Below are 24,926 nucleotides of genomic sequence, written 5' to 3' on the forward strand. Positions count from 1 at the left end.
AATATGTAAAACATTCTTATAGAAAATGTGAAATAAAAAAACATACGACAGCTGATATATTTTCTTTTTAAAAAAAGCTTGACATCAGCAGTTGGTCTTCTTGTTAGCAATCACTTTGAATTATTACACAATAAAAACACCAATGGCGTTTGTTATTGCTTTGGCTCCATCTGAAGCGCCCGGGAGACGATGTTTAAATGCCACTGGAAGCTGCATATGGCCTACGCGACTGTGTTGCATCACAATATCCACGTTCACCTGACGCCATTTCAAATGAGTTCACGAGCGTGACATCCTGCCACAAACAAATCGTTATGCCTGGCGCCCACTAGCCAGGAGATGAGCAGTATTTGCGTACGGAGTCCAGTGCGGCTGCCGCGCTAGTAGGCACTTCCACTTGTACCTTACCTAGTTTGTTCTGTGTGAGAACTCAATTGGCCGCTTGCTGCACTTTACCGTAAAAAAATGAATATACGTACCATTACCTTTCCAGTGATAACTTTGGAGCTTGAGTGTTCCCAAGCGCACTGAAAAAGGCAATAAAGGGACAAGACAAAGTGCAGAGAAGCTTGGAGTTCAGTCCGGGTTTTTGTTTTGAATACATCGCCTTACAGCTGCGCATTGGTCGGCTGACATTTAGACCATCAGATAAGGGCCTGATTACAAATATCCCTCTGATCCTGGGCGAATACGCAACTATTTTTGATAGCGGTGCTTCGCGACGGCAGACAACAGAGAAGGCGTTTTATTCCCTTTCCGAGAATAGTCACGGTCCAAACGACCGCAAACACGTGGCCTACATTTGGAAGGCGGTGACGGGGCCAAGAAGATGGCCTGTGGTTGACGGTGAGCCCCGGAGTGTTTCGCAATGGCGTTAGTCAGCCGCGAAATGACCCAAAAGGTTGTTGCAATCGGCTCTCGCGTTTGCTCCCACGCCGCTCATAAATGAAAGACACTTGAGTCGTTGTTTGGTGTGGACGAAAACAAAGAGGAAGCGCCGGCGGCCAAGTGTCGTTATAAGCGGAGGTGATGGTTGTACAATCTGCTGTTAGAACAATAGCCCCAGAGAAATATTCTTCATTTGCATACGTTCCAGGGTCGCAATTATTCCAATTGCTTACTACATGCAACATTTGAAATCTGCATTGATTAGAAGCTGAGGGAGAAATGCTGCGGGGGTTTTCAAGTCAATGACTTTGCCGCCATCAAGGATTGCTTATGTTTGGAATACGCGACCACAAGCTCTCGCGTGTTAATTACGTATCTAAGTCATTTGGCAAACAGGACAAAATGTCAGAATTGTTTTGATTTTGCAAGAATACGTCGTATTTGCTAGCGCTCGTCATAATACGGTACTACCGTAGCATTCTTGCGTGTGAACAAGGATGGACTTATTTTTCGCTTATTTTATCGAAAAGAACGCGGGAACATCCTCGGCTAAAACGAGCAGCCTGTTAGCTGCAACTAACGAAGCCAACTGACTGTCTTTAGCCTCGCTCGTTCCGTTACCGTAATTACCAGAAGGAAGAATACCATCCAGTCCATCGTGGTATCGGTGGGCGCCACGTCAAAGCGAGAAAAAGCAAGGCAATTTCATGCGGGACATTATGTACAGTACGCAAGGGAACGCAACGTCCTTCATTTCATAAAATGAACATGAAAAGTAAAAAGTAGATGAAATGTACTTTCTTATCATGTTTTTAAAAATAAAAAGCATTTGCAAACAAAAGCAACGTCGAAAAAAAAACATCAAAAGTACCTTACTCAAATGAGGAAAGCAAAGTCAAGGTTTAATGTTTGTTGTTAGCCAGTTTGAAAGAAGGTGAAGCTGTCTGGAAAGGCGCGTGAAAGCTGAATAAAGGCAGCGGAGCAAGAACGAGGAAGGCAGAACAGAGAGCCTGCGCGAGAGCCAGCGGCTGCTACGAGGGCTGAGAGTGAGGTGGGGGATGGGGGTGCCTGTGTGTGTGTGTGTGTGTGTGTGTGTGTGTGGGGGGGGGGGGGGGGGGGGGGGGGGGCTGAGCTGGCGATGAGGTGTCTGATGAAAGCGCAGATTCGTTGCGCCGAGGAAGGAATGTTTTGACGCTCTCGCAAGCGCCCACCCCCGCCGTCACCACCTCCCTGTCGCCCGTACCCCCCGCCCCCTCCCCCGTATCCTCCCCCTCGCCGCCGCCAATCTCGCACCTGATGTGAGGGGGGCTGCTGGGAGTCGCATGCCAAGATGAATAACAACCGGCTGTTAGTCACGAACGCACACGGAGCCTGTCTGACTGGCAGTGGCGCGAGCGCGCGTGCGTGTGTGTGTGTGTCTGCGTGTGCGTGCGTGCGTGGCGGGCAGGCGGGCGGGCGCGCCGTCGCCGATTTCCGTACCCTCGTTCCCTGACACAAACATCATTTTCTCCGTGATTTACGAAGGCGCCGCGATTCCATTTCACTTGTGTTGTCTTCTTTGGCTCGCGCCCCCGCTCGCCACCCCGAAGCATTGACATTTGCGTTGAAGGTCAAACCACACATTCCTCTCTTCCAGTTTGTGCTCATGGCCGCTTATCAGTCAGGCTGGCGATAGTGACTGGGTGACAATGCGTGCGCGCGCGTGTTTGTGCGCGCTCAAAACCAAGACAAGAGACTACTTTATCCACCGCCTCTCGTGGTTCGATATTAGCGCCGGCTCATATCCGCAAATACTGTCAATGTTGCTAGATTGAGACAAATCAGCGGGGAGCGGTATCGATCGCGGTGTTTATTGAAGTGCAGCCTACGACGGTTCAAATGTGCGAACGCGCTCGGTCATAACACATCCACCTAAAAGCGGGAGCAAACGAGGCCGGGAATTTTATTTGTTCCGAGCACGCGCTTAAGCGACAATCCAGAAGCAAGTTGTTGTAGTTTTCTGTAGTTGCCATGCTCAACTACTACTAACGTGGCACGCCTTCGGTTTTCACGTGAAAATGAACATGATACAACATTGAACAAGCAAATCGGTACCAGCCACACGCTAACAAAAAAAGCAAGGTGGGAACTCAAGTTTCAAGAAGGTAGACATAAGAAATTGTTTTCAAGAATAGATTTTGGGAAAAAAAAGGTGGCATGGTGGTTAGCAAGTCCACCTCACAGTTCAGAGGTAAATTACGGCTCTTGCCTTTTATGTGGCGTTTGCATTGTCTCCCCGTGCCTGTGGGTTATTTTGTGGGTTTTTGTTCATGTTTATGTTAACCTTGACAGTTTCTCGTTAGTGTAATTGTGTCCAACTGTCCTTGTCAAGCTGCCCCTGTGTGTTGACCGATCAGCTCCTTTCGACAATTATTTCCTGTCTAGCTGGCTTGTGTTGTCTCGTTAGTTGTGTGGGTATTTAGTCTCCAGTTTAATTTCGGTTCTTGTCGGGTTATTGTCATTTGTCATGCTGCCACTCAGCCGGTCAAAGTTTCGCTATTCTCTGTTAGTTTTGTTCTTATTTTTTCCCGAGTATGTTGATTTTAGTTTATTTTTGTAATAGGCCTTGTCTGAGTTTTTGGTTGTTCTTTGTATTCTGTCCACTTCCTTGGTTTTTGGTCTTTTTTTTAATCAAACCCAGATGTGACACATTATTTATTTATTTTAATAAAAAATCTGACTTTTTATTAAAAAAGGACCCCCCCCCCCCCAAAAAAAAAAAAAGACTTTCTTTTTGAAATTTTTTGGAGAGCAAACATAACTAAGTGGAGATTGCAGAGTCTAAGACTGCATTGAGTAACAGGCTAAGCTAAGCACCCATCAATTTCCCATACAGCTGAACTGGACTTGCCGCCAGTCAGTCACAGAGCATGTAGACATAGGAAACGATTTACATTCACACTCGTGTCTAAGTCAGAACTGAAGCCTCGCCGCTTGCACTGGTGTCTGGTGGTTAACAGTGACTCATTACTGACCAAGCATATTTATTTATTTATTTATTATTTGTTTTTGTCTTTTCCAGCCATGTAAACGACAAATGCCCAAGCAATGACAGATGAGCAGCAGCAAATTTCTCTAGGGATAGAAATTTTAGAGATATTTTGCAAATCTGATAATATAACATGCAAAATAAATGGATGAAGTAAAGCACGGTATGTCTACAACAAAAACTAACAGCAACTTAGAACCCCAGAAAGAAAGAGGAAAAATATTTTGGTTAATTTGTGGCATCATTACATACTTCTAGGTTTATTGTTTAAGCGCAATTACACATTGTGTAGTAAAGATGTAATAAAAGACATTTACAATGGTCGTTTAGATGAGAACCGATGACAGTTCATAGTGGACAATTGTAAGGGTTCTGGGTTTACAAATGGCACACATACACTGCATTTTGAGGTTATGGATAGCGCTCAATGAATGAGTTCAGCCACAGGTGTAACTTTAAGGCATCACATGGTATAAGAAGGTATGCACAGTCAATGTCATTCTTAGGGTTTCTCATTAAATTGTCGTCCGTCCGTTCGGCCATCAGTCCAACAATCAATCAATCAATCAATCAATCAATCAACCAACCAACCAACCAATCAATCAATCATATCCCGCAGACCCATCCATCTACGCTTATCAGCAATCTGTGCCCCAAAAGGTAATCTGTGACAAAATGCAGCCTTGGCAACCCTTACTGAAAACAAATCTAGCCAGCAACCCGGACAAATCCTGACAGGTTTTACAAGGACCCCTACAGTCCTCCCCCGAGGCCAATGTCGAAGGATCTTTCCAAAGTCCAACGAGCACATATAGACAAAATTGATACATTTCCAAAATGCAAAAACGTCCTCAGCATCACTTAAAAATGAAAAACTGTGGCCTAAAAAAGGACGCAAAGTATCCATAGTTCTACATGGGAGAGCCACATCATCGACATTTGAAACTTGAGTACAAATTCTACAAAACGAGGGAAAACGATATGATACAACTCAATACTGATCGTTTGTCCAACCATACCATCTAAACTTTGATTGCTTGGAACGGCCAGCTCAACAGGTACCCGCTAGTTGAAAGCAAGTCGGTACCATGCAGTGGTTCACAGACCAAAGTAAAAGATGCATACAGAGTGATGCATCTCAGCAGACTTCAATAATTGTACATGGCAATACAAAATGTCCTTAAAATGGACTCTCTTGAGGTATCCACGCGAATGAAGCCAACATAAAAGTGAAGTAAAACAAAAGACACATACCTGCATGCCGGTAGGGCTCAGTAGGCTCCACCAATCCCGATCCAGACCGAAGACGAAGGCGTTGGCCAAGCCATGCAGGGGAGCAGATAGCACGTGCAACAGTGTGAGCGCGAACGACGGATCGGCAGGGTAGAGGGCGTTATGGAGCCTGGAAAAACGGAGCGAGACAATAATTAGCCATGAAATCAAATTCTAGGCGGCATACTGTAGTTTCATCAAGCTTGAGACAAGCCACGGTTGAGGGAAACTGAAAAAAAGACATCAACGCACCAGTCGCAACAAGACATGCTGAGAAATGACGGCGGCTGATTGATTCGTATTTAATGAAGGGAGGGCTGTGCGAAGCAAGAAAACAAGAGAGTTGCAGCAAAGTAAGGCACAAAACAAAACTAAGTGACAGCGATAGCGTGAGCGTACATTAGCACGCGTGCTCGATTACGTTCATTTCAACCAGGACCGCAGTGGTAATACTGACAATATGGCCTATGCACTGTCTGGGCTGCTATTTTCGCAAGCACACAAATTTAGGTTTGTCCTTCTTGTTTGTCTTGAAAGAAGTAATTAAAACACGTACAGGATACGTATTAACTCTTACTTATACAAGTGTACCAAGCAAACGGTAATAAAGTATGCTGTGAGAGCCTGTTGTGTGCGGCCATTGTAAGCATCAGTCCTCTAATAGGTGGAGTGAATAAGTTTCAAATAGGAACACTCACAAAATGTTAATGACTTAAGAAAGTTTGATCAACCTGCCTTGTTAAGTGTCTTACCTCATATTACGAAGGCTTGCCGATTGGCTTTTTTTTTTTTTTTAATCCATTTTATAACTGTCATGTTCATATACAGTGGACCCCCGCCATCCGAAAATAAGTTGGTATGGTAAGGCGTAATGCCGTATGGCGGGCAATTAAAATCTATGCTAATTAGCTAAACATCAACATTTTAAATACAGTATTTTCCGCACTATAAGGCACACCTAAAAGCAGGCTTGTTTAAATTTTGGAATTGTTGTTGATCCCGTAACGCTGGAAAAAAAGCCATAACAAGGGGATGAAAAAACTTAGCAATCTATTTCGTCACCTGAATAAAACGTAAGCTAGGAACAACGTAACTCAGGGGTCCACGATACTTACTCAAAAACTGACCATGATATTGAAAGCACATTCAATTGTAACAGATATTTTAATGTAATATGGCTATCAATTTGTAAGCTATTTTAGATACATTACTAGTTGTAAAAATGTAACGCTACCTAGAAAACATGGCAAAGCAAAGTGGACTGGTCTGAGCCTGAAACTCCAGGTCTGAAAGTGAATCCAATTAAGGCCCTGTTCTAGCCATGCATCCTGACATATTACAAGTGCAATACCAATAAAATATGGCTCCACACACCTACACACACACACAAAATACAAAACCCAGACCACTGCATCAAAAACAGGCAAGCGGAGTGTAAGACTGTAGCGTCCAGAGTTAAGGCCCAGCAACAGGGCGGGCTAACATTAGCGTGTTTATTTTTGTCCTTTCCCGCCGTCCATCGTAAAATGTTGCGATAAGGATGGAGCCCATGAGGAAGCGGCAAAAAAAAAAAAAAAAGAGGGGGATAGGGGGAAGGCAAGCAGCGTGAGGTTGACAGATCAACCGGAAGGAAGCGCAAGGAAGACGACAAGTGAGTGACAGAGCGAGAAGGAAGGGTGAAAACGAGCGGTAATGAGAGCGAGCGTCGCGGGCGGCGAAAAAGGGGAGGGGAGGGGTGGCGAGCCAGAGGAAAACGAGGGAGGGCGAAAAGGAGCGAGGCGAGCTTTATATCAGCGTTTAAGAGCCCATTAGGCAGCGCGAGACGTCTGGGCTGACACATTCTTGGCTGCCGCTTCGACAGCACGCAGCACTTTACAAGGGCAGCGAGAAGCCGAGCGGCGGGAAAGTGGCGGAGCGCTCTGTTCCCTTTCCCGCTCGTCCCGTCCAAATCCTTGCGGTCCTCTCCTCATTTGGTTGCGCACACATTTCTCCGCGACCCTGCTTCTCTCGCCAATTTGGCAGTTTGCTCGTTGACTCGCCATTTGACACCCCACCCCGCTCAAGGTTGCTTTGCCTCGTCGGGAACAAATTCCGAGGATGCCGGCTAGCAATTGACCCTGGATTAACCCCGTATTAGTCCCCCTCGCAGGGTTAGCGTGTCCCTAATGTTGTTTTTATTGATCTATTAGCCGAGGGATCGATGGCTACGGCGCTCACGGTGATTTCGGTGCGAAAATAAGTGGCCGCCGCGGTTGACCTCGCCGCTTGCAAAGTCATCCCCGGGCTACTTGTACGCCGCCTGGGAGGAATACGCGAGCTCGCTCATCCATGGACAAACAACACAAGTTCTATTAGGAGACGCTGAGGCAACTCTTCATCACTGACACTTTTTCTTTGTATTTATTCACGTTGTGCTCTCAAGCGGTAACCAAAATACTGCATTCTAAACTCCCATTTAGAATGTTCCGCATCCACTCACTGTAGGTGGAAATCCATAATGTAGAGCGGTGGCCCTCATACTTATTTTCTTAAATAATGTACCCCCTGTGAAATATTTTTCAGCCAAGTACCCCTCAACAAGCACAAAGCATTGCTGGATGAAAATTTTTGAAAATTAGCGGTGATATTCCTGTCTGATTTAACAAACTTTGAAATTACATTCCTAGTGGTACCTCTAGGCGTATCATTAACTCCCGACGTAACGTCATCGGTTTTATTTGTCTGCCGGACAACTGCGTCACTATTAATGACAATGCACATTTGTCTAAAACATCAAAATAAAAGCAAACCACGTTTTGCAAAGGAGTCTCTACTATAATCCAGCAATAGGTTGTTTCGTGTTCCAACTATTTTGCTCTTAATTTGAAAAGAAAAAGATACTGTTTCTCTAATGGCATTGAAAAGCATTAAACCAATTTTGCTGATAAACTCCTAAAACCCTGATAAAATGTCATACTCCCGGAGATGTTTGCACTTGTCTCCTACTTTGAGAACCACGCATCTAAAGAGGCCGTATTAACAAACTTTTATTTTCTTGTTCCTTGCGCCACGTCCACCTGCGTTAAATATATTTCTTAAAACACAAACTTTAAACATACTTTTGAAACACAATGCTACTATATGTGACAATAAAATATGACAAGCATAAAAAGTATGGAAACACCGCATGCACCGTTGATGTCTGCAAGCATGCAAGAGCCTAAATGTGAGCTGTGGCAGACAGCAGCTCCTTTGTGAGCATTCCAATTGTGTAGAAGTGGTTAATGTCACCCAAAAAAGCAGGTTGACCATAGAGTTACGAGTGCTTCTCAAATACATTTTGCCAAGCCCCCCACCTTTCACCCCCCAACCCCACTTGACATGCTGACGAAAAATTAATTGTATAAGTATGAGAATTGTATACCTAAACCTGTATCCTTTTAAGATCAACAAATGAAAGAAGCAATATAAATCAACTTTCAACAACTGTTAACAATTTTTTTACAGCGTTTATACGGGTTACAGCTTAGTTTAAAACAGAAACTAATAACCAAGTGCATCAAGTTCTTATTTTATTGCAATTACAATACACATGGCAAAACAAAGCCTTTCTCGCCGGGGTCATCCACCCTCCACTATTTGGGAAGCAATTCCACAGATTAAGAAATAGTAACCAGGAACGCACCTGGCACTAAAAGCTGCTGAAAGATGTCAATCCAGAGGATGCTCGCTTTATAAGAAATAGTGCGCAATGAGCCGATTCACAAAGGAGGCCCGATACACGCCAATGGAGAATTAATGCAGACATTAGTCTTAAGGTTAGCAGTATTTATCCTTTGTTGAGTTTTCTCGTTTTTGACTGGGACGACAAAAAAAACCTCAAGACAGAACTGCAGGTGAACAAGCGCAGAAGATGATTATGTAGATTTCTTTGCAAATCTGCTTATAATCCCCTCTTATCCTCTTTTGCGGCAGAAGGTTGGAAGGTTTATTTTCTATTAATCTGACGCCACATACCTTCCAAAATAGCTTTGGAAAAACTTGTGACGGGGAGAAGAGAGAATAGCTCCCACTCAGCGCAGGATTGGCAACAGGTTGAAAATCGGTCTAGCGAGCCGCATCCGACCCGCCAACCCGAGGGCGGCCGTGTCAAGTCTTAAGGGTCTTAACGCGGCGGCTAATGAAAGCGCCGGCCTGCCTGCGAGCGGCGCCGCGTGTTTTCTGGGTTCGCCTTAACCGCCGTATCTCAAGAGGAGCGGCGCAGCTGCTGCTCACATTCATTTCACTTCCCATTAAAGGTGAAATAAATCAGCAGTCCCCACACAACCTCTGCGGGACCGGCGCGCACACACCTACAGAAATGTCTGTGCGCGTGAGAGGGTCACGTGGGTCGAAGATGTCAGGTGGAGAGGAAAAGGCGGTGAATGTGCATTTGTGTGTGCGCTCCTCTGAACGGCGCGGCGGTGAGAGCGGGCTACTGTGTGTGTGCGCGTGTGTGCGCGCGAGGCGGCTATTTCTGGCATCTCATTTTTCCCCCCCTCCTGCTGCCGCAAAGAAACGCGATCGGCGTCCGGGAAACGAGAGCTGGCAGCAAGCAATCATCTGCCTGCCACACACGCACACACACAGGAACAGGCGCGCGCACACACACACACACACCTTCAAGCACACGCGCACACACAAAACGAGCGCAGCACCGAGCAACACGCACCATGGCAACGGAACAGCCGCAATTAGAGGCAAAGAGCCTTTCCCCTCCATCGAGGGAGAGCGAAATGAAAGGAAGAAAAAGCGGGCGAGCGAGGGAGAGCGAGAGAGAGAGAGCGAGAGAGAGACGGAGGCGGGTGGCGGCGACGGCGGCGTCGGTGGGGGGGGCTGTATAGACGAGTGTCAGAGAAACGGCGCTGCACAGGAAGAAGGGGGGTGGTGTAAGAGGAAGAAGACAAGAGAGGTGAGAATGTGCAAGAGCAAGGCTGCGAAAGGGGAACGAGGGCCCTCGAGAGAGGGATGGCGCTGAGCGGCCCCTGGGGGAGGTGAAAGCGCCGAGCGAGGCCGAGGCGACGGGAAAAAGAAGGAGGCAGCGAGGGAGGAGCGATATCAAAAAAGACAGATTGCGAGACACGAGCGAGACAAACCGGGAGATTACGGGCGAAACGCGATCGAGGCAGGGAAGGGAGGGAGGGAGGGAGAGAGGGAGGGAGGGAGGGAGGGAGGCGCGTGTGTGCGTGAGAGCGCGAGTGTGCGCCCCGCTTTCTCCCGCGAGCGCCGCGCTAATGAAAGATGAATGAGGGAGGCAGAGGTGGGAAGCGTGTCTGCAGGCGATGCCAGGCGAGGCTGACGCGTGCATAAATGTGTGTCAGCGTGTGCGCGCGCGCCTCGCGCTTGGCTGGCAGGTGTCGGACGACTAGGACGGCGTCGCGCACGCCGGAGGTCGCTCGGCGAGAGCCATCGCCGCTATTTAATCGCACGCTGGCATGCAGGAAATTAAAAATTAACGCCGTCTCGAAGTGCTTCATCGATCATGTCAGTTTCGAGCCTGCTCGCCAGACGAAATCCTGCAAAAGTTGAATAGCGGACCGAAATCTCATCCGCGCAGAAGTCGGAACATATACGATGAGCGGGATTTTTCTTGACAATTAGGTTTTTTTTTTCAAATCAGTGGGACTACAATTTGAGGCGTTAAGGCTGAATTTGAGAGTGTATAACGCAATGACTTTTTTGTTGTCTTTTTACATACATTTGAGTGAATCTGTCAGTACTGCACGAGCCAACCTTCTTCCAATACAATACGATTTGATATGTATCTCGATAAATTTAAACTTGGAACAATGTGATTTGGTTTGATTTGATGCCCATGCCTGTGTGTTGTTTTAATAAAAACAAGATTTTTGGGGGGGGATAAAAAAACACTCTAAAAACAGTTGGGTTAAAATACAACCCAAGTATGGATCAAAAAGGGACCAGCCCAAAATGTCTGGGTTGTTTGGCACAAAACAACCTCGCCAAAAAGGGTCATTTTATGAAAGACAACCTAATTAATTGGGTCAAACTGCCCCAAATATTGGGTCAGTTCTTTTAGAACAAGAGTATCTGGCAAATGAAAGATTAGATTACATCATTATAAGTATTGTGGCGTAAACTACAATTGCCAAACAAGCCTTCCTCTGAACGGTAATGACAAAACAAATACATTCATAATAAACCCTGTATGAGACTGACAAAAGCTGAAAAAACAAGAGATTTTCATTATAATTTTAAGGAGGTTTGTTAGTCTCCTGAGTTTGATCACGTGACATTGGCCCACTGAGCCGTGACTGGTCATTACTGTAGCCTGCGCAACTGTGATGTCATTTTCAGTGGGCAGCAAGAGGCAAAGTGACCACCCCGTGACATGTGACAGTAGAACCACATAGAACATATTACTGGAAATAAAACGTTTCACTTGACTTCCCTATTGACAGAGAATTGTCTGGCACTGAACATTAATATTAGACGGTGACGGAAACCCACTCCAGACACGATTTTCTAAAACGCTGAAACGAGTCCTTGAGCAATTCAAGTACCTTGCTAAAAAAAAAAAAAAAAAACTCCTGGCATTTTTTTCTGCTACCTGTTTATTCAGTATACATTTTAATGGAGAAGTCAAGCCAAGCGCAGTAACACGTGTTCATAACATAACGTGACGTGACATTAACACGCCGCCAAAGCGGTGAGAAGTGCTGGTAGAAGTCAGTTTTTATAGATTAATAAGATGCCTATATTTTTTAGACATTTTCAGTTATGAATCTTTAATGCATGGAAGTTTGTTTTTTTTTTTTTTTGTCTGAGTTGGTCCAGGACAACAGGACACCAGGACCAACTCCAGGACACCTGGACCAACTCAGACAAATGCCCTAGGACCTCAGGCATTTGAAAGCTCCACATCCTGTACATACTTAGCAGCCAGTGGTAGCACTGGAGACCTGTGCCATAACACGGTGTTTCAAATTATTTAACTGTTTCTTAGCGTCCTTAATCTGCGATTAAATATACTTGTTTTAATTGTGGTGTGTGGATGTTGGTGGAAACATAATGTGCTGGCAATTAAAAACAGTCGCGAGGACTCAAGCTAGCCATTCCATTTGCTATTGCATCGTGGCCCATGTATTGCTGTATATGGTGTTTTTCTGTGTTAGATGAAATGCGCGTGTAAGTATGTGAATAGAATGGAATAGAATAGAATCTCTGAATCACATAGCTGGCTCACAGGAAGTCAAATGAAGCTACGGTGCCTCCAAGGCCATTCAAGGAACGCCTCATCGATCATGTCAGTCTCTCGTCTGGCCGGTCAAATTTCGTGCTAAATCCCCCCACCCGTTGGCTTCTTCCCTTCAAGCCCAACATGACACCGTGCCAAGCGTGCCTTGCATTTGGCTGGCAGGTGTCGCGCAACGAAGACGGCATCACACGTGCTGGAGGTCAGTCACTCGTTATGGGAGGGATCGCCGCCTTTTAACCGCACGCTGGCTGACGGAAAGTCAAATCAACAGCGTCTCGAAGGCCGCTCTTGCTCGCTTATTGAAGAAGCCCTTCATCGATCATGTCAGCCCCTTGCCTGCCCATCAGATTCCAGACAAAATCCACAGGGCTCATACAACATCAGCCTAACCATCTTTTAAGTTATTGCTTTGCGGATGCATCCAATGCTCCTTTTCCATTAAGTTTGCTTCGTTTTTCCCCTGCTGCCGTATAAAAGAATGCCGTTCGACTTTACACACAATTTAACACAGAGAAACAATCTTGAACTGGGTTTGAAACTGGGTCGATTGTGGAGTTTGTGACAGCGCACCCCAAAATATTGTAATAATTTAAAGCGATGGTGGATAGATCATTGTCTGGAACAGAATGGCAAACGTATGTCTGAAGGATCACACCAGGTCACATCAGTTTTTGTGACATCCCTCACACAAAGCCAGTAATTCATTTCGATGTCTCACCTGCCTTTTAGATTCCTTGCAAAATCACACCCGTCCAATAATGCTTTCTCACTTTGTAAAGTCGATGCTTCTAATGCCATATTTTCACCAAGCAGAGCAGTTTCCTCATTGGAAAGGTGCCAAACGCATCACACAACCAAGACACTCCACATCTGATAGCATTTGTGTCATAGTAGCACACAAATTTCCTTTAGGTTGTCAAAAGTTGTAAAAGGTACAAAAACATTGTTCGGGAATGGAATTGAAAGACCAAAAATGCACGTCATTTCCCCAAGATTTTGAAAAGTGGCAATAGCAACCCTTGCACTTGGCCGGAAGGTGTAGGTAGGCAGATATCCTTTATTATTACCTGCAGAACAAAACCGCAAAAATTTTGACTTAACAAGCTTGAACCGTCCAAGATAACACAATTTACTGAAGGGGAAAGACAAGACGGCAAGGCCCGAGGGTATTCGCCACGGGGCAGCCCTCCGCAATAGCATGAAACTTGTTACATGAGGAATAGAAATTGAGGGAGCTAACCCCCCCCATGCAGCAACAGAAAAGAACACAAAATATCTTGCAACACAAGAGAATGGGGGGTGGGTATAGTCTGGGGCCGTGACGCGGCCAGCTGGAGCAGCCCCCAGCCCATTAGCAGCATCGTCCCGTCATGTGGGTGGAGATTAGGACCAGTGGCGAAAGTCGGGGGAGTGTGTGTTTTGAAGTCTGTAAATGTGTGTGTATAAGAGTACCCGTGAGCAACCAGTCCAGTCCAACCAACAGTCTTAAGGCCACTTGATAGAGGGGAGAGGAAAGCTTGTCCAATCTTCAGAAATCCTTGTCCTCTGGGGGAAAAAGTCCAAATAGCAAATGTTTTGGAAGCAGGCCTGTAAGTGTGATCGACCTTGAGACTCTGAATGGGCTACCATTTGCCGAGTTAGCAATAAATCCTCTGATGAGACCATCCAATTTCTCCATGATGACAACTGTTCTGCTCGAGATTCGAGAAGCGCATCTAGTTTGCGGTTCAGGTCACACGTAGGCTGAGTCCGAGCGTTGGTCACGCACGCAATGCCTTTAAAATGGGTTCGCAGCCTTTCCTGCAATCCAGCCTCATTCACCCGGGCAATTTGTCGATGCAGTAGAAATCCTCCGGCTCAGATGAGGAGGATCCTTGTGATCAAGAATCCAATGATTTGGATTCTCTATGGACAAAACCGATAAATCGTCCTCCCCTTGTTCCATGGATCGTTGGCGTATACGGCAACGAATGTCCCGGAGAGGCACGAAAGCTCCCTTCTAATTGTCCGTGTCGTCTTTTTCTCGTGCTTGTGGACAAAAAACCTTTGCGGTACAAGTGTACTTAAAAAGTCAAAAGTTGTAGACAGACTCACTATTTAATCAAAAATATCTTTAATGTACGTGTTACGGTTACAACTAAACACTGCTGTTTGCGGTCTACCCTCGGTAACTGTGATCATATGAAGGGAGTTTTCCTCTTACTTTTTTAAAATTCCGAAAGAAATCCTGAGAAATGTCTTCATTGGCTTCAAGCATGTACACGGCAGGGATTTACAGTGGAAAGTGTCACAGAAGACACCTACTGGTGCTGTATTTTGTTTGGTGATATGGGCTAAAAATCAAGATCAAGGATTCCAACGTCTGTGCGGGTATGTTTAGCATGTGCTGTCCAGCAGATGCTAGCCACTACACCATACCGCATGGGGGTCTGGTTTAATATAAATATAACATGTTTAAAAAAAGCTGGGACAGGGGCAACAAAAGACGAGAAAAGTTGATGAATTCTCAAAGAACAGCTTTATGGAACATTCCGCTAACGAACAGTTTAGGGGGAAATGGTGAAACTCATGATCGGGTATAAATCCCCCAAGGGCTCAGTCATTCACAAGCAAAGATGGGGCGAGGTTCACCACTTTGTGAGCAATTGCATGAAAAAAACAGTCCAGCAGTTTAAGAACAATATTTCTTAATGTTTAAATGCAAGTAATTTGGGGATTTCATAATCGTCATTTGAGTAATATCATCAAAAGATTTCGAGAATGTGGAGACATAAGCTTAAAGGCTGAAAACCAACAATGAATGCCCGTGACCTTCGATTTCTCAGGCGGCACTCCTTTAAAAACAGACGTTACTGTGGAAAGGAAATTACTGCATGGTCTCAGGAACATTAAAAAAAAAAAAACGTCAGTCAACACAGTTCCTCGCTACATCTAAAAGTGTAAGTTCCGACTCTACCAAGCAAAGCTAAAGCCATACATCAACAACATCCAGAAACGTCGGCACCATTTATGGGCTCAAACTCCATTGAAATGGACAGATGCAAAGTGGAAAAGTGAGCTAGGGTCACATAAGTCCACATTTAAAATTGTTTTTGGAAGTCATGGACATCACGTACTCCGGGCAAAAGAGGAGAAAGACCATCCAGATTGTTACCAGCGCAAAGTTCAAAAGCCAGCATCTGTGATGGTGTGGGGGTGTGTTAGCGTCCATGCCATGGGCAACTACACATCTGTGATTATGTACTGAGGTGGTATCTGTTGTTATTGTGTCATTACTTTGTTGATGAAGTTGCCACAACAAACATTTACAGTATCTTCTCTTCTCCTAGTTTTCGGACCTGTTTCATACAAATCTTGTATTTGAGTCTTGTTTGTAGATTTCTCCAGGTTTTTGTTGTTATAGTAAACTCTATAGTAAAAGAGTGCAAGTCAGTCACTGGCCTGCCTACGGTCCAGACCTGACTTGCATTGAGAATGCGGGGCGCAATCTGACATCGGAGACCCCAGCAGGAAACGGAGACGCCGACAGGAAAGACATCTTTCCTTTTGTGCCACCAAACAGTGCAGTTCGCCTTATATTATTCTGCAATTCCGGAAACGCGCACCTCAAAAGCAATCGACTTATAACCAGAAATGCAAGTGTTGGAACAAAAGTGTTACCTTTCCGACACCGTCCTTCAGAGCTTGGTCCTTCAAATGATATTTGAAGCAGAGTCTATTGGGTTTTGTGGTTGTTAAGATTCCAATAAAACGGATTCTTTGCATTTTTCCGCACTGACGGACAGAGAATCATGACTTCTGCTCAGAAATGCAGAAGGAAGAAAATAAAAGCAATCGTGTTATACCACTTTTAGACACCTTTCCATGGGGTATGGTATTGAAAAAAAAAGACATTGCAGTCAGCAGCAATGCATCATTATTTGAAGGGAGAATTCAAACCATCCAAGCGGTTCAAAGCATACCGTGGCAAGCTGAAACAGGACAACGTATTTGTGGCGTCAAGCTTCCGCTGAGCCGCCAATAAACGCGCGCTCGCCTGAGAGCCTCCTTCCGGAAAGCTGAAGGCGGCCAAAACAGTCATCCTGACCCTGATTGCACTTCCTCTTCTCCTGACTCTCTCTCTCTCTCTCTTTTTTTTTTAACCACGTCTTTCACTCCAGACGAATCATACAGTTCAAACTGCCAAAAGAAGGCCCAGCGCTGGCCACAACGTTGCTTTTAGGAGACAATCCAAAGCCTCTAAATGAAAGGGACTTTTCTGCAGCAGCACATGACAACTCTTGACTTCTGGGTGAGGTTGCTGTGTGTTTACCGAACCTCCGCAGCTCCCTCGAAACACGACCGCATTTAAGGCCATTTACTTAACAGCACTAAGATGCAGTAATGTTTCCGAGGATGAAATCATCCTCGAATTGACTTGCCAGTTTTCCATAAACTAGCTGTAGAAGGAGCGAGCGCCAAGGTGTACACTAAATGGAACCTTAAGGAATGTCATATAGTTTGCCTTTCCTCGTCAGAGAATAGATGCTAAAATTACAAATCAAATTTGGGCAATGGATACCTGTTAAACTGGGTCTGGTCTGGCGAGTGTGAACCATGCCCTTACTAAAATAGTGTCCCCGAAATTCACCAGTTTCAACAAATTCATTCATAAAATCTCTCTGCAGTTTGGAAATCAGGTCTTTTTCTTTTTTTTAAATAGATTTCTAATAATGTGTAATCCTTTTTTGTTCATTCATATGCATCAGAATGAAAAGAACCAAACTAATCTGGCCAGTGCTCCAAAGAAGCCTCAAGCAATGGAATTTCTGGCTAATTCCGGTTCTGCCCGACAAGTAATAACAATCCCCCATATTGTCTGATTATGACCGGAATAACGAAAGACAAAGATAAACATGAACCTCTGTCTAATGTTTACAAATCATGAAAGGAATTGGGACTGTAGTTGCCCAACTTACAACCTAGACATTGAAAACTAGAGCTTGGCAATCATGATTGTGAGCCAACACCAAGGGCGTAGCTAAATGAGAGAAAATCTCAACTTTTACAGATGCAAGGGTTAATCGATTCACATCTAATGAGTCGGTAATTATTGAGACCTACACTTACCCGAATCCTCAAAATTTCAGTCTCTCAACAGTAAAACTATGTTTACATATGGTTATATTTGGGTTAATGTCAAAATTTAGGTTTGTGAAATATTTGGAATAGGTCCATTTACATGATTTCACGAAGGGGACTACGATGAGTTACTCGGATTGGATCCGCGATCTACGGATACCGTCATAATGCAATTAGATATCATTTCCACTTCTTACTTTTTACAGTCAATTAAACAAATGATATTCATACTCAAGCAATCGATTTCGCTTTCAGAGTGTGGCTTTTTGTTGTGTCTGAGATTTGCCCTGTTTGAGTACCCACAAAGAATTCAATGTATTCAAATAAGGCTCGTTGGTAAGTGGCAACATAACACGTTGGCTTTTATTTTTTTCTTCTCACTTCAGTGGATAAAGTGCATCGGCGTGCAGATTTTAAGTATTTTTGTATCACAAATACCCTGATTCATTGCTGATAGAGCGTTGCGCAACACAAACCAATGAGCAGTTCAATGAAGGTAACCTGAATGTGTTTACGTGACCATATATTTGGGTTAGAAAAGGGGTAACAGGGGTCTTATTCAGGTTTTTGAAAAACCTGAATACAGGTTTATTGGGGTTAATGTTTCATTCAAAAACCCAAAGATTATCAATATTTGGATTCCTAAAGGGTTGTTGACTGCATGTAAACACACAAACTGCGTTGGATCCAAACAAGACAATTACAGAAGCCTGCTTTGAATGTAGAAATTACAGTCAATATTTTAGCCAAGTTGTGATGCTACCAACCAAACATCAAATATCATTGCTGATAGAGCGTTGCGCAACACAAACCAATGAGCAGTTCAATGAAGGTAACCTGAATGTGTTTACGTGACCATATATTTGGGTTAGAAAAGGGGTAACAGGGGTCTTATTCAGGTTTTTGAAAAACCTGAATACAGGTTTATTGGGGTTAATGTTTCATTCAAAAACCCAAAGATTATCAATATTTGGATTCCTAAAGGGTTGTTGACTGCATGTAAACACACAAACTGCGTTGGATCCAAACAAGACAATTACAGAAGCCTGCTTTGAATGTAGAAATTACAGTCAATATTTTAGCCAAGTTGTGATGCTACCAACCAAACCAAAACTCAAATAAAAAAAATGAATTCATGTTGTGCACTTTCAATCAAAACATTTTGTTTTTTAAATAAGAAGATGGAAATTCAAACTTATATTTAAAAATGAAAAACATCCATGAATCAACGAAACAATGTTTATCAATTATTAAAATAATCCTTAGTTGTTGCCATTTTTACATGATTTTTACAAGGTATTACAACTTTTAAAGCTATACAGTTGAGCAATATTTCTGTTGTTTATGTTGGCCTCTGTCTACAATGGAGTTCAATTCCCACGGCAGCGACAAACAAATTCATACATAAGTCTGAAAGCGCCATAAGCACTGAGTTGTAAGGCCATAATTACAGTCAATATTTTTCACTGAAAAATGTCAGGACCATAAAGAACAAAGAATAAGTACCATATTAGCCGAGCACGCCTTCACGTATCATGTACATCAAAAAGACTCTGTTTGGCTTGTTAGCTATAACGTTGTGTGGTTTGCCCAATCGAGAGCGGAAACCGTGCGAGACAACCCTGAAATGGGTGACACACTAAGATAATCGTAATGGTCAAAAGTGCGGCCACCTCGGAAAGGTGGTACTGTGACCGGACGGGCCATGCCAAAGATCCCGGACCTACGCTGCTACGCATTCGTTTTCCCACCCATTAAAACTGAATTGAGGATACTTTGCCTCAGGGTTCCATAACCCGTACGGTGTCAGAAGTGGGCCACTTTAAATCGTGGGTTGCAGAATGTCAAAGATGGGTAGCTATCACTCAAAACAGACACCGCGGGTCCTCAAAAACGACACCAATCGTCCGGCGAAACCCCGGCAAACTAGTTCTTTGCATTCGAGCGGCGTCGCGGACGTGTGTCCAGTCGATAGCGCGGGCCGGTCATTTGAGTGGTTGTGCGTGTGAGTTTAGCCTTGGGCACGTCGTGCGCAAGCGAGGGAGAAGGAGCGAAAAAGAGGGAGAGAGAGGGAGGGAGGTAGAGCAGATGATAGAGTAGGCTTTAGCGATTCCCCGGAGTGTGAGGCAGCGTTTACGGCACTCTCAGAGCAGCCAGAGTGATGAATATTTAAAGACGTGCCTGAAAGCGCGGTGGGGAGGTGGTGGTGGTGGAGCGGTGCTAGTGGGGGGTGGGGGGTATATAGCGGACGCTGCGTGTGCATGTGTGTGCGCTCGCATCTCGCATAAAAATAAAGTGGCCACGAGCATGTGACAGAGGCTATCTCATCTTTGCTTGTGCCTGCATGCATACAACATGCGCATATATATAGCATATATAGACCGTGTTTACGGCCTTCTATGTATGGTGTATTTTCCACGTACTAATTATCGGGCCGTGCCGCCAAGTTCGAACATTGACATTTTCATTGTGCGCGTGTGTCCAGACTAGCCGTCTCGCCCGAGGTTCGCTGCGTGCTCTTCGTTCAGCCCCGCAGGCCGGCTCGGTCGCGCTAAATGGGGATGAATAGCGGAGCGTTGCCTCAGCGCGACGGGAGACGAATGGCTACAGGGCTCTCGTCTCCGGTTACGCATCGAGCGCTATCCGACACGCTACAACACACACACACACACACACACACACGCACACACGCACACACGCACACTCCACACAAGCTGCCAATAAAAGGATATTCATTATTTCTGAAATACGTTGCGTCAATTTAAGGGTACATTTTCTTTTTTATATTGACAGATATGCATGACTCATGCTGTAAAAATGGCAATGTAGTATAATTGCGTGAAACGGTCCAGGTAAGATGAAAGTCCTGAAACTCATTCGTACGTGAGTGCACAGCAAATGCTTCCGTCATTTTTTTCCCCGTTTGTGAGATGCAGTTGCCGTTCTGCTCACCCATTGACGTACGAGTCAACCTCGCTTACAAGTGGACCCCCACTTGAATTTGGGTGAACTTTACATAAACGCGATATAAGTCTACCCCCAACTTTTGCGGTTACATAGATGATGGCTGTCCAATTGTGACATATGGAGTGTGTTATTAAAATGACGAAATTATGCTACTTTTAGACACATTACATCATCGTATACAGTAAGTATTCCCAACAAGACATGTGATTGGCTCCCCGGACAGCCATCGACCAATGAGGGTAATCTACTCCCGCCCCAACTCCCGCTTGTTATTCACACCTGGACGTACCAGTCTCATTCGTAAAACATGCAGGCTGTTGTTCCTCCAAGACAGGGGAGCAAAGACCTTCACTGGACCACTTTATGTGGCTTCAGAACTTTGCGTTTTTCCCCCCAAAAGACTTTATGGCAGCGCCCACCCGATGTACTGCAAAAACAGTTAAGACTTGGTGTTGTTCAGCTGCAAATGAAGGCACTTTTGCTTAAAACTAAACCACTGCTCGTCAATCTTCAGCGGAGTCATTGCATTAAATAAGGGCAGTTTGGCAACAACTCTTCACGAATGTTAAAGGCGATGGGGTTGTGGCTGTGCATGAGAGAGCAGTGTGGATACATGTGGGAGAGAGGGTGGGCTCTGAGCAGGTGCATGAAGGAAACACAGCGCAGAAAACGTCGCAGAATTCACCTTTCATAAGGGTGTTCCGGTTCCCATTAACCGCGAACAACGAGGGAACTCAGTATTTTAAGTGAAATCTGCGATCGTCACAACATACCAACCAATTAATGAAGTGCTCTTTGAATTATTTGAAAGGCAACATTATGCCTTTTACTTTTTGCAGTAGTGTGGCTGTTCATTTTCCTACCATTACAGAAGTCTTTAAGTAAATGAATTACAATAAAGTAATCCAATTATAGTGAGATGTATTTATTTCTGTCTCAAGTTGTTGTTTTTTAACCTGATTAAAATTCCACCTTAGGTCTAGCCAGTTCTTGAATGCCTTCTAGAGGTCATTTATGGGTTTACTTATGCATCTCTGTCATTTTTGGCCATAGCAACGATTGTCAAATCACGGAAAATGCTTTATCTGATAAAAATTACATATTTGATACTCAAACAGTATACAAGTATATTCAGTTATTGCCACAATTTGTGAACAAATGGCAGCATTCTCAGTATGAGCCTATTTGATATACTGCAATTTTAAATTAGACATCCGTTCCACTTTATTTGAATAGGAAAGGAGGGGTGGGGGGTGGGGGGTGGGGTGGGGTCTACATTTCCGCCACTAATTTGGTAAGATAGGCCTTAGTGAGATTCCGCTGTGTAATCGATGTGACATTTCAATTCCTTTGAAGGGTTAGGATGAAGGGTCACTTTAAGGGAAGTTAAATTAACATTACGGGGTTAGTTCAAGATATTGTTGTTAGAGCACATTCATCTCTTTTATATATTTCACAAAATGTTCTTACATCTCAGTGAAACTTTGTGGCTATTTAGAATTTGTGGACTTGTCCATTTCTCATCTTAATTAAATGATAGTTGTACGATTTTACGATTAAATGCCTGACACCTCTTTCAAATTCATTTTCTCAAATGAGTTTCTTATTACTTTAAGTCATGTGGACCCAACATGGTGTTGATTTGTGAAACTGGGGCATTCTATTTGACGCCCCCAAAACTCAAAATCATCGTCAATTATGTTCCACCTATATTAGAAAAACGTAGTTTTGTCCACCTGTCACCTGTTATGGCATGACACATTTTCTTGCAGAATTGTTCCAATAAAAAGTTCCTGAGATTTGTATTTATTTACATCTGATTATGGCTCATTTGGTCAAACGTTAGAGATGATTATTGTTACACAGACAAATCTTTATTGTAAATATGAATAGCCCAAACAACAAGGTTTTAGTAAACAGTCAGCTGCTCCGTCTATTCATAATTGCAATTTGTGAACAGAGATTGTGGATCAGAGCAGTAGAAAACAAAAGAGTGAAGAAAATCTTTTTGTTGTTGTTTTTGATTCAGTCTTTTCTGTTGTTTTTCACCCACAGTAAAACTATTAGAAAATAAACAGATAAAAAAGAAGAAAGCTCATTCAGAAAGACTGAAATGAGAGCCCGAAGCAAAGTAATTTTTGGCTGTATATGACGTGATAACAATCTTGCGTATTGTCTGGGTATGGTTACCATGGCGATAAATATCTGAACCCGGCCAATTGATGCAAGACTAAGAAAAAAATGGACTTGATTGGTGCCCTCCACAGCCTCATCATCGAAAACTACGGCTTGGAAATTATGATGAAAGACCAAAGTGGCAGAAGAAAGCAATATATGACAGCTTTTACAAGACAATAATGACTTATAATATTTAAAGTACGTTTTATTCACTCATACACAGTAATATTAATAAAAGAAATCCGCAGTTTATAAGAGTCTTGATTTTACAGAGGCAATATAAACCAAAATTGTACGCAAGTCAGAACACGCTGTAGCCTTGCTATATTTTATTGTAACAGTAAATGCCCAAATAAAAATACTTGTGGGCCATAAAGACAAAAACAACCACCCCCCACAAAAAAAGTGAAGTATGTGGGTGCCAAATGATAAGACATTCTTGAGCGAGGCGGCAAAAGGCCTACAGGAAGTTACACCCATCAGTTATACCCTTCGTCATTAATGAACAGAGCTTAGGAATTGTAACTGTTCGGCGTGGTAGAGTTTCCATCCGAATGTTTCAAATATTTTCAGCAAATTTAGTGAAAGTGTGAAAAACGATTAAGACACGCTCATTTCCATTAGTTATTTCTTGTGAATACTGAGAGAGGACAATGCGCAATTACATCCAATGAGTGTGTGTTCTGTGCCATAAGACATGAGGATAACTGTCAAAAAAGTGATTATGGAGCAATTGCTGATTGAGCTTTAGTAGAATGGAAGAAATCTGGTCACAGCTATGTCAGCATTCACTATCGAGCCCTCGGGAGATAATGAGTCCACCACCTTATTCACCGAATGCATGGTATCGCAGATTTATTGATTACAGAAATATTTCAATCCCGCCCCCCCCCCAAACATACCTTTAACATCTGCCACTATTTTTTTTATTATAATATACAGAGGACCCCCGGGTTACAGCGTCCCTGGCTTATGTTTTTTTTCATGTTACGATGTGGAATACTGAGTTTTTTTTCGTCCCCTCTTTAAGGCATTCATCCCGCTTTACGTTTAACATCAACAACTGTCATGACCTGTGGGGTTGGTTGTGTTTGGCGTTTTTAGGTAATTGATCTTATTTTCTGTTGCCGTCAAACTGCCTTTACTGCAACGCGTCACTGCAATGCCGGTCTACTATTGGTCGGGTCTCGACTCCATAAGATACTGGTCTACTATTGTTCAGCGTGATGGGCTCACGAAGATGCCTGTCTGCTATTGGTCGGCGTACGGGGTCACAAAGATGGCTGCCTAAAGACTTGATCTCCTGTGAGAGTGCTTTCAATATCGCATTTATTTTGCGTTTTAGTGCTTAATTCAAACTTGATTCGGTTTTCCGAGTCCCAAGATTGCTAGTGATGTTATAGAGAGAAGAAGATGATTTATGTGCAAACGACCCTGGAGATAATCAAGAAATAAAAAGAAAGCTAAGCTAGCCTAGCCTAAGCAAGCCTTACTACTGAATATGGGCATAACAAGTGTCACTCAAAGGTAAATACATCCTTTGCATAGTTTTTATTTATGATGGTATTTCACTGTATGCATGTATATTATATATAAGTTGCACTTTCTATACTATTTGATGCCAATTTTTAATATGTATAGACAGTTTTTGTTTTTACCTAGGGTTATACACGCATTAAGCTGATTAACTTAGGTTTGGCGAATTGTTACGGCGAATTGACGTTACAATCCCAACCGCGGAACGGATTAAGCCCGTAAACCGGGGTCCAGTGTATATGGAAGAAGTAATATGGGGTTAAAAAGTGCCATGTGGCACGAATAGTATTTAATATTAAATACAAACCTCATCATGCAGGATTCATGACATTAAAAACCATTATTTGGATGTTAAAGAAATTTGTATACACAACTTAGGATAAGATAAAATCTTTAAAATACTAAACACTTCAATGCATCTTTACTTTTGTTCAATCAGACAGAGTCAAATGTGAACAAACAGAGAAGCAAAGATAAGTCGGGACATTTCTGCATCTGAGACGCTCGCTGGTTTCACCACCGACGTTATAGGGGTGTAAAATATGAAACGCACGCCAAGCCGCACAAGTTATTCTGAGAGGCGGAAGGAAGGGAGCGTCGGAAAGAGGGAGCAGCGGGGAGGAAAGAGAGAAAGAACACATCCTGGGATGCAAAATACAGCGCGATAAGCGTTAATGTATCCCGACCACCACCTCCTCC

At 43.8% G+C, this 24,926-nt stretch overlaps 1 protein-coding gene across 1 annotated transcript in view; it reads right to left on the bottom strand.

Annotated features, from left to right (window-relative positions):
* Nucleotides 1-24,926, bottom strand: part of LOC148423996 (cyclic AMP receptor 1) — a 112,032-nt gene that overhangs the window by 8,905 nt on the left and 78,201 nt on the right. The window contains exon 12 of the mRNA XM_088415866.1: nt 5,171-5,318. Coding sequence (XP_088271992.1) covers nt 5,171-5,318 — 148 coding nt within the window. The remainder of the gene's footprint in view (nt 1-5,170; nt 5,319-24,926) is intronic.

This window comes from Hippichthys cyanospilos, chromosome 5 (genome assembly GCF_059441005.1).
Source record: "Hippichthys cyanospilos isolate Australia breed blue-spotted pipefish chromosome 5, RoL_Hcya_1.0, whole genome shotgun sequence".
NCBI classification, from domain to species: Eukaryota; Metazoa; Chordata; class Actinopteri; order Syngnathiformes; family Syngnathidae; genus Hippichthys; species Hippichthys cyanospilos.